The sequence below is a fragment of the Callorhinchus milii genome, unplaced genomic scaffold (genome assembly GCF_018977255.1).
Source record: "Callorhinchus milii isolate IMCB2004 unplaced genomic scaffold, IMCB_Cmil_1.0 Scaffold8, whole genome shotgun sequence".
In the NCBI taxonomy this organism is placed as follows: domain Eukaryota; kingdom Metazoa; phylum Chordata; class Chondrichthyes; order Chimaeriformes; family Callorhinchidae; genus Callorhinchus; species Callorhinchus milii.
Window position 1 is genome coordinate 2,565,899 of NW_024704749.1, and position 15,855 is coordinate 2,581,753.

Sequence of the window (15,855 nt, forward strand, 5' to 3'; positions counted from 1 at the left end):
CTCTCAATATATCTTCGGTGAAGGACCAGACTGGGGATTGGCAGTGAGTGTATTCCTGATTTGGTACACATAAGGATATGTCAACAATCTATCTTATGATGCTAAGACTATCTGTGCAGTGTTTTATAAGCTCTGCGCATTCTTTTTTATTCTGACCTTTTGGTAACAGCTGCAATGCCATGGATGCATTTCTGAAATATTTGTGGTCGAGTGTTTGTATTGTATTCATTGAATCAAAATGGGCTGTTGTTGTGCTTTCATTTGGGTTTCGCTTCTTTCGATAATTTGCTAAATCCTCCTGACACGAAATGAATAAATGTAGAGTGTTGTAGTGTAATAGATTGTATTACATAGTGTAAGAAGATGGTACTTCTTCATCAATCTTAAGACAAATCCGACATTGTGAAAGCAAAAATCAGGCCGTGACCCCGAGATTAGTGCATATCCCAGGCTACTAAATAATTATGTACTGTTGCTAGTGTGGTTAATTAGATGGATTCGCACCTCCCTGAGGATCTGACACCCAACGAAAGCTGAAAGGGGGGACATTGCTGTCAGGTCCATCCAACCAAAAACAGCCAATTCTTAGAATTTATACAGGAGATTATTGTAGAAAATACATCACAGAGATATCAATCTCCTCCATGGATGAACAGGTTATCTACATGCTGTTGGTGTTAATAATAAGCCAGGTATAGTCATAATAACAGCAATAATCATCATTATCATGTCGTCGCAATATCTCAATATACTTCACAAGGATTACTGTATTGTGACGGTATTCCTCGCGATCGTGGCTTTGCGCTCAGCAATGTCCCCCAAACAGCCATGAAGGGATGACCTTGTCTTTATTGCCCTGGGCTTTATTGACCAGGTCATTGTTAGTTAGCATCAGTGGTACAAGTGATGTGGATCTGTTGAGAATATTGAGTAGCGGTGTGTTCGGGCTGTACAGAGGGCGCACATGACAAGCGTAATAATGCCCATCTTTATTTTATCTCTATTCATAAACAGGATGTGCCACTAATTTACTGTTATTAATAATTCCTATGATTATATTAATCTCAAATGATCGATAGTAATTCATTTTAATGTGAAATTCGTGATTCGTTTAGAACAGAAATGCAAAAGGTTAAAGTAATATGGACCGGCGGCTGAAAACCCCTATGGACATAATAGTGTAAAGTGCAATTGAAGTCAGACCACAACTCATTGGTTCTGCGTCAGCCCTAAAAATACTGTTACAGCAGCAAATATATTGTTATTTAAAGGAGATTCACTCAATTGGTTTCCACTTAATGTGTGGAGTGTAATCGTTATACACACACATCCACAACAGTAATCACAGTTACCCTCAGAGTTCCGAAAACTGCGCTGAAATCGCTCGGAAAAAAAGTAAAGCATTTTGATTTTTTTTGTCTCTTTGTTTGATTCATTTATTGTGCGTTGTGACGAGGATCAGTTATCAAATGGTCTGTAACGAATGTCGCATCGCAAGATATTTATTCCAACCCAGGCCTCCCGATAGCGAAACATTTCCATTAGATATGAACAGTGAATCTGCCAATTTGTTTGCCAGTGGTAATTAACCGATTTCCCATCGTTTTCACGCATTAAACAATTGTTTGAAAAGTACGAATTTGCCTGTGCTGGACATTAAATAATGTAACTGCGATCTGCCACAGTATCAGCAGCACCAACTTCCATTTGTTTCAATTCTGGTAAAAAAAAAGGAGAGGTCAATGCCCAGTAAATAGGATTATCTATTAGTTTAGATAGTTGGAGATGCGCATCGATTGAGAGTGAAGAGGAGTGTACTTTATATATTGTCAAACCATCGGACCTGTGAAGCGCTTTGGGACGTCCTCCCGACGTGAAAAGCGCTATATCAAATGCAAGGATTATTATTATTATTATTATCGGACAGTACAGTGTGAGCAGTTATCTGACTCTGCGAACCTCCGAGTGGGAGTCACACGACCTGTATTCCTGTGCGGTCAAACACCAGACTCTGACCACTCCGCTCGAGAAAAGCATCGCCAGATCCAGTTGTGTGTGATTCCGGGAACTGTACTGCTTTGTGGAGAAATATCCAGTTTGATATTCCCACTTTTTGATAACCACCAAAAACTGTAACAATATCGCGCTGTCTGCATTTCGGTGATATTGTGATTGCAAATCAAAACGCGGAGTGGTTCGAGTTTGCAATAAAAAAAATGACTCACTTGTTATTATTTGCGTTTCACTCTTTATTTGAAATGATCGCGGATTGTAAATGAATGTACCATTACCATCCACTCTGTGATGGTCTTCCTCGTTTCGTGGCTTTTAATAATAATATTGTCTGTAATTGTTAAATAGCTCCGCTTAATAAAGGCGTAGACTCATTCCCATGTATTGTACTGTTTTTATTCATCATTTTATTAAGCTCTGATTGAAATGTTACCTCAATTTCCTTTGACTGATCCTCTGCATCTAAAGTTCCAGTGTCCCTGTGACTGGAGACCATACAACATATCCGAGTCCTTCCACTTTAGTCACAAACGATAGTTACAGCAATATTTCACTGCAGTCGATTATACAGTTTCCTTGGAGAATCCTTCATGTTGACATGTGCTGCGATTCTCTCTCAGCAAAACCACTCAGGTTATTTATTCAGCCTCGGCTGCTGATAGATATTTTCCGAGATTATTCAGATACATTTGGGTTTCTTTACACTTACTTAGCAGGTGTGACAGATCGACTGTGTAAAGGTTAATTGTGCACAACTATTAAAGGTTGTAAGGATTATTATTGGATGATGCGTTCTGCTTTGCAAATGTCTTTGAGCAGGTAACTGATTTTTAAATTTTCACTTCCATTTGCAATATATTTCTTTTCTTTGAACACCTTTTCCTATACATTTTCAACAAAGCTAACTTAAACAGGCTGCTCTGCTGCTGGTAGGATAGCATAATGTTGGGCTCCTCTGGGGCAAATATTTGATTGACTTTGAGCTACAAACATATATTAATTTCTGGGCAGATTGCCCTCTGGCCGCGGGGGGCAAACGCCGCCCGTGAGATGATGTTTATAACTGTCCCACTAGGAAAGCCCTTTCGTGTTCTTGACAATAATTAAAATCGATGAGCTGCAGCGCAGTATAAACTCAGGGATGATATCAGAAAATTAAATAAGAATAGAATTACACTTTGTACCAATGAAAGAACGTGGCAAAGAGATTGGAGATGCGACAGGTGACAACTGCTGTTTCACTGCGCTCAGTAAATTGTCCAGAAACCACACGTTGATTGATTCAATTAACTGGTTATCGGGTAACGCTTCCTGAAGATACCCATATTGCAGTCACACCAAAGAAGTGTAAGTGACAACAGGATCAGGAGGATGTTTCGGAGTCAGCTGTCGTAAGATCGACTGAAAAAAAAGACAAAGAAAATCAAAAATAGTAATGACAGACACAAAAAGATGTCTGATGATTAGGGCTTACGTGAGAGAGGCAGTGAGAACAGCAGTGCTGGGATGAAGAGTGGGGAGGGGAAGAATTTCCTCTGTTCCCCTCTGCCACTGTATGCTTAACCTCTGAGACCATACAACAACAACTTGCATTTATATCGCGCCCTTCACTCCGGATGGCACTTTGGAGCGCTTAATGTTTTAATGTCTTCATTGTGAACATAATAATAATAATATTAATAATAATAATAATGCTTGCATTTGATATAGCGCTTTTTACGTCGGGAGGACGTCCCAAAGCGCTTCACAGAATATACCGTAAAGTGAATTGACTGTATATTTGTGGGCGAACGCGGCAGCCAATTGCGCACAGCAATGTCCCACAAACAGTCGTAGATTGAAAATGACCAATTTTTATTATTGTTTTGTGTGGAGTAAGGAAACTTGCCCAAGGTTTCGCCCTCTGCCTGGAATTGAACTCAGGTCTCTCGCTTGAAAAGCGAGTGCTCTAACCACTGAGCTACAGGACTCCACAATAATCTGCTCAGCAGTATCTTCCTGTTCTTGCCTTCATCTCTCTCTCCTGCCCCCCCACCCCACTTCGCATATCATACACACTTTTATCCCATCTTTCCTTCTCTATCTCCATCATTGTAACTGACCAGAATCCCATTGCCTGTTCCCTTGATCTCTCACCTCACTCAACTGTTGATGACCCAAGTTCTTCTCCTCTCTCACTGCAACTGGACATAAATTCTTCCTCTCTTTTCATTGTCCCACGTCCCTTTCGAACTGCTTTCCTGACCCATTGCTCAAAATAATTTCAATCACTCCTTGTGGGCTATTTCCCAACATACTCTTGCTATGCAAAACCTGGAACCATTTTTTACCACTCAGCTACATTTACACATTTTCTTTCACTTCTCGCTGGAGGGTCTCTAATCTGGCTTCTACCCTGCCCCCCGAGACAACAACAACAACAACAATTGCATTAACATAGCGTGAATCACACAGGGTAGCATCTTGTAGCGCTTAGCCGAGCGGAAGCAGTGGATCAGGCAGGGAGAGTAAGCAGGTTGGAGAGTTAAGTCGGAGCCTGGGCATGATGGAATTTGTAAAAGAATTTGAGGATCTTGAAGTCGATCCTTTGATAATTAGTTAGTGCAGCCTGGGAAAATATGGCATCATGGAGGTGCGGAATTCAGATTGGGTGAATACTCTGATGGTGGGTTTTTGGAGCAGTTGGATTTGGAGCTGGGGAAACTGATGATGAAGGCATTTGAGTAGTTGAAACAGGAGGTGATAGAGTTGTGGGGTAACTTTCCCGCAGTCTTGTGTATTAGGTATGGTCGGAGGTGGGCAATTTGATGGAGATGGAAGAAAGCGATGCTGGTTTGGGAGCAGATGTGGGGTAAAAAGGAAAGGTGGAGATTGAACCTGACCCCGGATTACTACAGGTTTGGTACGTCTTAGGGATAGTCCGGGGGTGTGAGGGGGTTGGGGTTGGGGGCTGAATAACTTAGGTCCACAGGAGAAAGGATGTTGACAGGATCCAAGGACTATGGCTTCTATCTTGTTGACATTCAGCTGCAGGAAATTTGCATTCATGGCAGAATTGACATCTGATAAACAAGCTGACAATACATTGAAAATGTCAAGATGGATATGCACATCCACCACCACTCTTTGGAGCAGCTTGGACCTGACATCCATTTTCCCATCAGATCTGGTCGATCTCCCATCTCAGTCCAATATACAATTGAAATCCCCTCCTAGAATGACTGGTCTGGATGTGACCAACAGCGGAGTGAGCATCTGGAACAGGGCCAGGCGTTCATTCTTCCCTGTCGGGGCATACACATTAATAAGCCTGATCAGAGCTCCATTTGTATAATACGTCCACCATGAGGAGTCTCCCCCTTATGGTCAGTGATAGTGATGTTCTTCCTCCGCAGTTGGATCGCTATTCCAGAGCTGCAGCTGTCATTACCCTGGTCTACACAGAGGATCTATAGGAATCCCACCACTTGGACCAGGCTCTGTTGCTGTCGGAGTGCGGGATTCTACACTCCTGCAGGAACGGAACATCGGCTTTTACCCTGGACAGGTACTGGAGTGTCGCAACAAAGCGCGTTTTATCATATACACTGCGCACATTCAGGATATCTATCTTCAGTGACATCTTACCCTAATCTTATCACCTATTCCCCTTCTTTTCGCGTCTCCTGCTTGGACCTATACCCAACGTTTTTGGGGGAGCTGGCAGGACCCTCAACCAAATGTTTATACTTTCCATCTGTTTCCAGTTTCCCTGTCGTTCCTGGATCACTGGTTCTCTGCCTGATTTTAGTCCCAAGGATGATGTAGGGAGAGCTGGCAGAAAAATTCCCCCACTTTTCCCTGCAGTCTGGGGGTTTTCGACTTCTTCATCTCTCTGTCTCCAGTCCTCTTCCTGTTTTTTTCTCCAATTATTGTTGGCGGTTCTGGCAGAAAACTCACCGAATTGTCCATACTTTTTGGGGGTTCCCGCCATTTTTCCCCTTTCGCTGTCAACCCTGCTCCTTCACTGTCTGTGTTCATATTTCCCGTCTCCTCCTTATATTGGGTTTTCACCTTCTTCATCTATTTCTCCTTTTTTTTCCCGTGCCCTTTTGCCGGCCACCTGCCACTGTCACTCTTTTCCAGACTCTTCTTGTTTGTCTCTCCTCTGGCTTGGAGGTTTTATAAGTTTTTCTCAGTTTACCTCCATTTCTTCCTCACTGCCTTCCTTCTCGCTTGACTTTATTTCTTCCTCGGAGGAGGTATTGTCCAAAGATGATTCCATGTTCGCCTGCCTGGGTAATAACTTTTCCTTCCCGAGCAGTATGACCTCCTCCTCCTCCTCCTCCTCCGATTGTTTCGTTTTTTTTCCCTCTCTTCCTGTGGCGGCTCTTTTTGAGTGACCACCTGCTTTCCCTCCATCACCTGCTGCCTCGCCTGGTCTCTGGGGTGACGGGTCTGAACCGGTTTATGTCCACTCCTCTTTGGGCAAGTGCCGTAAAGGTGTCCTGTTTCACCGCACAGGTCGCACCTTTTGCCCATTGGGCAGTCTTTTGCCAAGTGGCTGAAACGTTTGCAGTTCCAACACAGTGCGTGTGCAGGCTGCAACAAAGTGGCCCACCTGTCCGAATCTCAGGCACACTCGGGGCTGTCCAGGATAGTACAGATTGCCATTGCAATTTCCCAATCGGAGGGGATGTGAGCAACATTCCCCTCACCTCTTCAGTGCAGCTTCAGCCACTCCTCCCACTCAGATGTCCCTACCCCTAGCTCCTTTATCTCCCTTATATTTAGGATCTCCTCACAATCAGACTCCAGCTACTTGGTGGTCATTCATTCTTACAAGAGCTTTTCTCTCCTGTCTTATTCTCTCTTGGAACAGAGCCCTTGTGCTGGGCGCATTGTATAATGGAGAACAGGGGTCAGGATCTCCTCCCCTTGATTCCGGAGCGCGATCTCCTTCACTTTAATCACCTCCTCAGACAATGTGCACATCACCTTGTATCTCCTCTTTTCTTTATCTGTGTAGACGCACCTTAGACTTTCTTTTGCTGTGCCACAGCATCCCATCAAAGCCTTCTTTATGAAAGCCGTTCTGTTCATATTATATGGCACACTTCCCGGACCTCGAAAAGGCTAGTTTCCTTTAGATACATGTCCTCTTCTTTTCTTCCCTTTTTTGCACTTGCTTGTCCCCTGATCGCAGACACATATGATATGAGGGTTGGGGGGCACCTCGGGCACTCCTGGCTTGAAGTCACCTCATCACCCCTAGAGGGAACGGCAGCTTCCGGGGCTTTTTCTGCTCCCTATCCCACCCCATCAAGTCCATCACCCTTATTTCCAGGAGGTTGGGCTTGCACTGCCCTGTGGCTCTGCTTCCTTCTTTTCCTTCTGCGCCCCATTCAGTCGCAAAAAATGTCTCCTCTCTGGTAGGGATTCTCCCCCCTCTGCTGGCCTCGGTGCTGGGGCTTCTCCCCACTCCGCTTTCAAAAGTCTCCCCTTCTCGTTCATCTTCACGACTTTCTTTCTTTCCGCCGCGCCTTTGGGTCTTGCCTGCTCTGCCTCATGGTTTTCCACCATGGCTTCGCGGCTTACCTCCATGGTCTCACATCTTCCCGCCTTCCCTTTTTTTCCTATCTTCTCCGGCCCACAACTCCCTTCTGCAACTTTGGGCCCTACCTCTGGGTCCTTAAGGCTTTCTTCCAGGTCTTTGCCATTATCTAATTTTGTCTCCACTTCCATCTCAGCTCCTGCCATCTTATTTCCACTCCCCACTCTATCCTTCTCTGCTATTTCCCCACTTTGCTTCACATCAGCTTTCTCATTTTTCTCCTCTCTTTCCTTCACCACTTTCTCAGTCCTTCTTTTCTCTCCTTTTCCCTTCTTCTCCCTCCCTCTGCTTTCACTTCTCTTTTCTTCATCACCATTTCTCCTCTCACATCTACCATTACTTTTCCCCCTCTCTCTCCTTTCATCTTCTCTGCCATTTTCACTTCTACTTCTCGTTCTATACCCACTGTATCCACTGTTGCTTTCATACACCTTATCCTCTACTATTTCTCCTTTATCCACACAATGATCCCTCTCCTCTCTTCTCTCTTTCCCATACCTATTGGGTTTCCCTAAACAAGGAAAAAAACAAGTTTTTGCCTATCCTTTTCTGAGTCTCTCTTCAGGCTTAACCTGATATCAGACCCCTTTCTCTCTATATTATTTCCCCTTACCTCAAAATCTTTTATTTCTTTTATTTTCAGCTCCAAGTTACAAATCAAACAAACCGACCAAAAACCCTCTATTCACTTCTCCGCGTTTATTGTTTTTCTACCTCCTGATCCCCTTCCATTGGTCCTAGTCAATTGTCGGCAGCTTGTGTACTCTCGCCCACCAGGCTCCGTGATCCCATCACTCCCACCCTCGCCCACCTCCACTGACTCCCCATCCCTCAGAGGATCGAATTCAAGATCCTCGTCCTCACTTTCAAGGCCATCCATGGCCTTGCCCCTTCCTACCTCTCTGACCTGCTGACTCCCTACCAACTTGCCCGCTCCCTCCATTCAACGGGCTCCGGCCTGCTCCATGTCTTCAGTCCAACCTGCCCTACCATCGGTGGCCGAGCTTTCAGCCTCTCTGCCCCCACACTCTGGAACTCCATCCCACAGTCCCTTCGCCTCGCTTTCTCCCTTGCCTCCTTAAAGGCCGGTCTCAAGACCCTCCTCTTCAATCATGCCTTCAGTCGCCCTCCCACCTCTCTGCCTTCTCTCACCCCTACCCCATCCCTCCCCCACGCTCAGGTCCTGACCCCTGACTGTCCAGCGCGTTGGGACGTCCTCCCAATGTGAAAGGTGCTCTATAAATGTAATTTTGTTGTTGTTGTTGTTGTAATTAGTATCCAACATTGTCCTTTTCAGGTAGCGACAAATACAATGATTTACTGGCAATTCACTCATTGATGCTTGCTTCATTCTGTTCCTATCAACATAGCTTTCTATCATTGGCCAAGATATATTTTAAAGTAAACGAGTGGAATATGTAAGAAGTCTCTTCATTCTCTATATCAAATATTTGTCAAAGTAAGTATGAATTAAAATTTCTAATATCATTGAATAAGAATATATAAGTTCTCCTCCCGTGGCTCAAGTGATGAATTCATGTCGAAGTTCCTCAAGGTTGCAATAAATGAAAGGCGTAAAAACGTAGAATCCGACAGCACAGGAGGAGATTATTGGGCTCATCAAGCCTGCACGTGACTCACAGAACAAGGATATTGTTTAAATCCCATTGCCCTGCCTTATCTCCATACCCTTTCAAGCTCCTCTCTTTCAGATGCCTATGCATCTTACAGGAGGTGCTTGAAGAGGGATAAGATGATGACTCCTCCTCCTCCTCAAAAAGTCTCATAAAGTGCAGGAAGCTGAGACATTTGGATGTCTCTGACTGCTTTGTAACTTTGCTTGACAATGATCCTATTAAACCATATGCTTTGTAATTTAACTTTTGTTGCGGTCCATTATTTATTGTTTCATAATCAATAAAATGAGTATCAGATCCAAAAATTATATATCCTTCCAAAGGGGGAGATAAGAGTGAGGATCCTAGGGTTGAACTGGCTTTGAAAAGAATTGACTGGTGAAGTCAGGCGTTGTTAATAAGCCTGTCTGAAAATTTAGGATCTGGATCCACCTCCACTTAAAGCTTTAATGACGGAAGATGCAATTTTAATTCTTTTTGAAGGCGGGGGGGGGGGGGGGGGAGGGGTCAGCCAGGTGTCTGACACGTGGAAACCCATCACCATGCTTAAGAGTATTCAAACCAAACTGAGAGTTCCATGCATCCCCATCTATACATGGAAATTCCAGAGATATTTGTTGGAATGGAATGCTCATTCTTTCCCTGGAGGGATGCATCCTGCTTACCTAATTGCAGAAGGTATTAGGCGCAGGTTGGCCAGAGCCAAGGCTTGGGGACCCAAGAGTGTGCGCTGGGGTAGTACTGCAATGTAACCAAGTAAAACCACATGGCATTGAGAACACTGCCTGTTCAGCTAGGGCTACCCTACCTTTTGGGGCTTTGGCTTGGAGGGTTAATGGGAGTTGAGTGGGATGAGTCCTTGCTTCCAATGGCTGGTCTACCCTTCCAATTCCTGCTGATGAGCTGTCATCAGCAGTGCCCTGGAGTACCGAGGTCCAGCTTGACTCAGAAACTGGATTACCGAGACTGCCAGAGAGGGTTGGATCGATTCCAACATTCTGTTGCCAAACATATCACTTTGGAGCCAGTACTACCCCCTCTCCAAAGAGGATAGTCTCCAGTTGGTCATCTGACTCCAACACTTGCAGTTTTGTGCCCCCACTAGATGGATGGAAGATACCAACGAACTCCCTGGAGCTTTCTGGTGGGCAACACAGCTCAGCATGAAATGCGTGAGAGATTTGCCACTATCTTCCTATCGACAGCTTGGACACATGAGCGAAGGTTCCACCAGTTGGAGCTGAGGAGTTTAAGCTGCAGCTGCTTCCCTCTCTTCAAGCCATTCAAGGTGAAGGTGGGGAAGACAAAACGGGTCATGGCACAGATGTGGGGTTTAAAAGACAGTTGAGGTTCAAACAAGACACCAAGGTTCTGTACTGGCTCGGTGAGGTGGAGAGTGCAGCAATGGATAGTGATGCTGTATGTGCCTGAGGTGAGGAGGGAATGATAGGAGCCAAACAGGAAGGCCTCAGTCTTGTCAACTTTCAGAGGAAATTAGTTCTCATCCAGTACTTGATGTCTGACAGGCATTTTGTCAGTACAGGAATCGTCTTGGAGTTGAGGGTGGAGGCAGAGAGCATTGAGTTGGGTATTATCCACATACACGTGGAAGTTAATCCCATTTAACCCCATGTGTGCAGTTGATAGCACTGAATGGTAGATTGCAGATATTATAAAGGAGAGGGCAAAGGATAGAGCCCTGGAGAATGAAGGTGTGAGGGTTGGAGGAGAAGCTGGAGGTGGAAATCAATTGCAGATAATGGAGAGGTAATAATAATAATCCTTGCATTTTATATTGCGCCTGTTTTATACAGACAACGTCAAGATGTCTCAAAGCGCTTTGTAGAATAGATTGTAATGTGTGGGAAGCAGCTGCTTAACCTTTCCACATATTAATCAAGGTAGATACCAAACCCTGAATTTATGAGTGACCTACATTCCAGAATCATCTTCCCAGCAGCTGTTGTCTCATTGCACAGTGATAGACATCTTGAATAGATGTCCAGCCATTTAATAGATATCTACCTTAGGCATGGTGGAAGGTCATATGCAGAACAATTTGCAATATGCCAGCCAACCTGATATTCTAGACGTCTAAGTTTATTCATCACCAATTGCTTAATCCAGATCCTAGTGTAAGAAATCTTGGCAGCACAGAGTTGAATCACCTTCGATCTTTCTTTGCCAGCCTCAATCACCTTAAAGCCACCCAGCAAGACAACTGCTTCCTGATGGCAGCATGTTCTTTTTCAAAGCCCACCAAGAGGTTAATACGCTGCTTTTAAAAGGTTGATTTGATTTTCTCTTTATCCATTACTGAATCTTTCTTAACATTTTAGATATATCCCAAATATTGAGTGCGTGCACACACACACAGCTTTTCAGTAAATGGCTTCCTTCTCTTGTTTTGCCAGTTCAGGAATTTGAGCTCACATTTCTGAGATAAATACTTCACTTGACTTCACAGTATTACAGTTCTGAGGATAAGTTATAGTCTTGCAGTATCTGCCATCTAGTGGATGGATTGCTCGGTCCTGTCTTACACATTTACAAAGAGAGCTCACTGGGTATCTGTACCTGGCTGCTCCCTGACAAATTCAATTTAATTTTTATTTTGACCAAATGTCTGACACACGCGGAAAAAAATCACCATGTTTAGGAGTATCCAAACCAGGCAGAGTTCCACACGTTCATAAAACCGACACATGGAAATTTCCCTTTGTTTGGATGGAATGTGCACTCTCTCCCTGGAGGAAGGCACCACGTTTACCCAAGTCCGGCACAAGTTGGCAAAAGGCAAGACTGAGAGACTCCAGAGTGTGTGTTTATCCAGCTAAAAACTTGGTTTAGTGAGCACTGTCTGGCAAACTTCCTGCTGCTTGTCCGTTAGGATAATTAGAGCTGCCACTCCAAGTACTTTTGATGAGCCAGCAAAGCCTTGGAGTACTGCGGTCCCACTCGGCTCAGGAACTTTCTGTGTTTTTTTGCACTCCATTTATCACTTTCTCTTTATTTTTTACTTAACCTACTTATTTATCCACCTCAACTTTTAAAAAAAAAAATCTTTTGGTATTTGACCTATACGTTATCCAATTCGACTTTAAATATCCTATCAATGACCTGGAGATTCATCCACTTTAAGCCACATTTCATTTTTAACCTCCACATGTCCAATCTATTTTTCTGTATTCTGTATTGTGGAGTCCTGTAGCTCAGTGGTTAGAGCACTCGCTTTGCAAGTGAGAGACCTGAGTTCAATTCCAGGCAGAGGGCGAAACCTTGGGCAAGTTTCCTTACTCCACACAGAGCCTAATAATAATCCCTCCAAAACCAAAAACAATAATAAATTGGTCATTTTCAATCTACGACTGTTTGTGGGACATTGCTGTGCGCAATTGGCTGCCGCGTTCGCCCACAAATATACAATCAATTCACTTTACAGTATATTCTGTGAAGCGCTTTGGGACGTCCTCCCGACGTGAAAAGCGCTATATCAAATGCAAAGATTATTATTATATTATTATTATTCCCTTCCGATATTCCTAAATTACCAACTGCTGCCTCTAAACAGCGAGACAAAATATTTATTAAGCATTTCGACTTTCGATCTGCTGTCTTCTCTGCTAATTTACCAACCCAATCTATCCGTGCCCACCAAATTTGCGTTTTTCCAATTCAGGAGCTTAGCGCTGGACACCTCCTTCACTCCATTCATTTTGATAATGAACCTGATCATGGTATGGTCATGGTTCCCTGAATGTTCTCCTGTCTTCAAGTTGCTCACCTGTGCAAATCAAGCATTGCATTTTTGTGGTGGGAATCTTAAAATAAAGACAAAAATCCTTGCATTTGATATAACACCTTATCCGTAAGCAGAATAAGTCTCAGAACTCAACCAGAAAACTACTTTTGGATTAGCCATCTAAATATATATAATGTTTTCACCTGAATAGTCTAGAGTACAATATTTAATTGCTGTAAGTGACTGTGCAAGTGAATGTTAATGCCCTGAAAAATTTCTTTCACGAACTGAATCTTTTTTAATTAGGGATTGTTCGAACGCTTTTTTTTTAATAGTGTAGCTATCACGGGCGCACTTCCGGGCTCAGGGCTACCCTCACAGACAGCCAGTCACAGACCACCTCAGACTCCAACACTGCCAGATCAGTCTCTGCCAAACTAACTCAGGACCCTGCACCAACCACCGCAAAGCCAACCGAGGACACACCCAACAAAGACAACAACAACAACAAGATTCCATTTATTGAGCGCCTTTCACGTCGGGAGGACGTCCCAAGACGGGTAAGGTGCACAATACCGAGTGTTAGGGCGGTGAGTTATGGATACTTGAATAACAAACTATTCTCAATCGTTGCTGGTTATGGTGCTCAGGGTAATTGTTCAATAACTTCAGATACAGGGGAGGAATAATAATAATCCTTACATTTGATATAGTACTTATCATGTCTTCGAGACATCTCAAAGAACAATATACTGTAAAGTGAATTGATTGTATATTTTGTGGGTGAAACACAGCAACCAACTGCACATAGCAGTGTCCCACAAACAGTCGTGGATTGAGTGACCAATTTATTATTCTTTTTTGGAGCAATTATTATCCCGAGCAAAGCGATTCACCAATCAACTAACCGTGTTCCTACTGCTAGGTAAACAGGCATGTGGAGTAAGGAAACTTGCATAACAATTCGCCTTGCCGGGAATCAACTCAGGTCCTTTCGCTTACGAGGCGAGTACTCTATTATTGTTCCTTATTTCTATCCAAAGCAATTACTACATGCAGTTCTGATTGCCATGGGGATATCCAGTCCTAAGTGTTCTATATCTGAGAGTGAATTTACTCACTGAGCTATTGAAAGGGACACCCCAAATATACCAACCTCAATCAGTTATTTAAATTAAAATTATATTCTCCATCTATCACTCTCCCGCCCACTAAAAATAAACAATTGGAGGATTGGCTTATCCTTTGGAGTCAGTGTCAGAAAATGCAATGTAATCGGATATCACTGGGAGTGCAAAGAAAGAACATTAAACTGTGTGATGCATTGTTTGGCTTGGACAAGGGTTGTGAAGGAAAAAAGTCCAGTTTCTGAAGGCTGTCGCCTTTCTCCTCGTGCTTCTCTCAGGTCTGGCATGGATGCCCATAACAGCGGTGAGCAAAATGAGCAGGTTTCAACTCCAAGGGGCAAAAATAGAACTGCAATATTCTATCTTTATTTTATAAAAAAAACAAATGTGCCTGTATAAACAGTTAAAAGGTACCAAAGGGCAGATTGCATTCTGTACATCTCCACCAGGTCCATGGTTACTCTCGTTAGAACTTTTCTTTTTCATTTTGTACTTTTAACAAGGACAGACAGTAACGGATTTGTAATTTAGTACATCAGCCAAAGAGAAAACTACATTATACAAAAGTCTGAACTCGGCAGCTCATCTTCCAACTGAAAAGACGGAGAGTTTCAGTCCACAGATCTGAATCATCCTCTGCTAAAGGACAGGGCAGCTGAGAAGCTGCTGTGTCTCACAGTACTAGCATAGTAGCTTATAGTGGGCTACGACCACAAGTCATTCTATCTGGCAATAAGAGGGCCAGTGTCCGTTACATGTTGGATGCAGATGCCATCTTGGTCAATTGCAACGAGTTGCTGGGTAGAGAGCTGTCACCTGCCTCCGAGTCACCAACGCTTCCCAGTGCAGTTGCAGACCATTTCTCGGATATTCAGTGCGCTTCGGTACTGTTATTGTGAAATGATATGTTCAGGCTAGCGCACCAGCACCGCCGTTTCCTGAGCACATCTGCCACTGGAGTGATCCGGCTTTGTGTAACAGAACACAGGCTCTTCTCCCGGGTTAAACCCAAATCCTCAATGTTCTTCTTTCCTGAGTTGGGCCACCGGCTGGACAGAGCAGATCTCCCAGAGGGTTGAGAATTGATCCCATTTGAAATGCTGTGTAGTGCTACTTGTCCCTTAGTAGATCCAGCTGGTCCTGGTATTCTGTGAAGAGTCTCTGGAATCTGAGATTCTGTCCGATGACTGGAAGCATCTCCTTTAGCAGCTCTCTTTTCCGCAGGCCCTGCAAAAGGAGCAGAAAGATCTTTCAGGTAAAGAGTTTACAATCTGCATTGAAGTGCATCGGTGAGCTGAGAATATCATTGCAAGTTACGTTGTTGAGTTGAGCTGGTGGTGACCCCACTCACTGTGGATCATTGCCTCAAATAGGTCAAAGCCTCTGGCCTAGTCGCAAGTAAGGCTGATGATCCTGAAGCTATCTTACTGAGCTGATACCTGTTTGGGGATTAGGGTACTGGATAAGGCCTGAGCAGTAAAAATATTGCGGAATAAGGGAACAGAGCTGGAAAGTGGAATTAATTACAATAAAAGGGTACCAATACAGGCAACAGTGGCAGACATGCTGGGATAAATATCTACGTTGAAAATGTCTATGTATTCTATTTATTCTGTCACATCCGGTCATGCTAACCTGCTCCCCAAAAAGGTGATGAAGCATCTCATCTACTTCCCGCTAGACAGAAAACAGACTGTAAACAGTTAAAGACAATAGCCCGCTAGATGCTTTGGGAGGAGGGGG

At 43.8% G+C, this 15,855-nt stretch overlaps 1 protein-coding gene across 2 annotated transcripts in view; it reads right to left on the bottom strand.

The window, feature by feature from the left end:
* Positions 1-14,383: 14,383 nt before the first annotated feature.
* Positions 14,384-15,855, bottom strand: part of LOC103188581 (protein HIRA) — a 50,593-nt gene continuing 49,121 nt past the window's right edge. For both annotated transcript variants that reach the window (XM_007908616.2, XM_007908615.2), the window contains one exon: positions 14,384-15,339. In XM_007908616.2, coding sequence (XP_007906807.2) covers positions 15,223-15,339 — 117 coding nt within the window. In that variant the 3' untranslated portion in view covers positions 14,384-15,222. The remainder of the gene's footprint in view (positions 15,340-15,855) is intronic.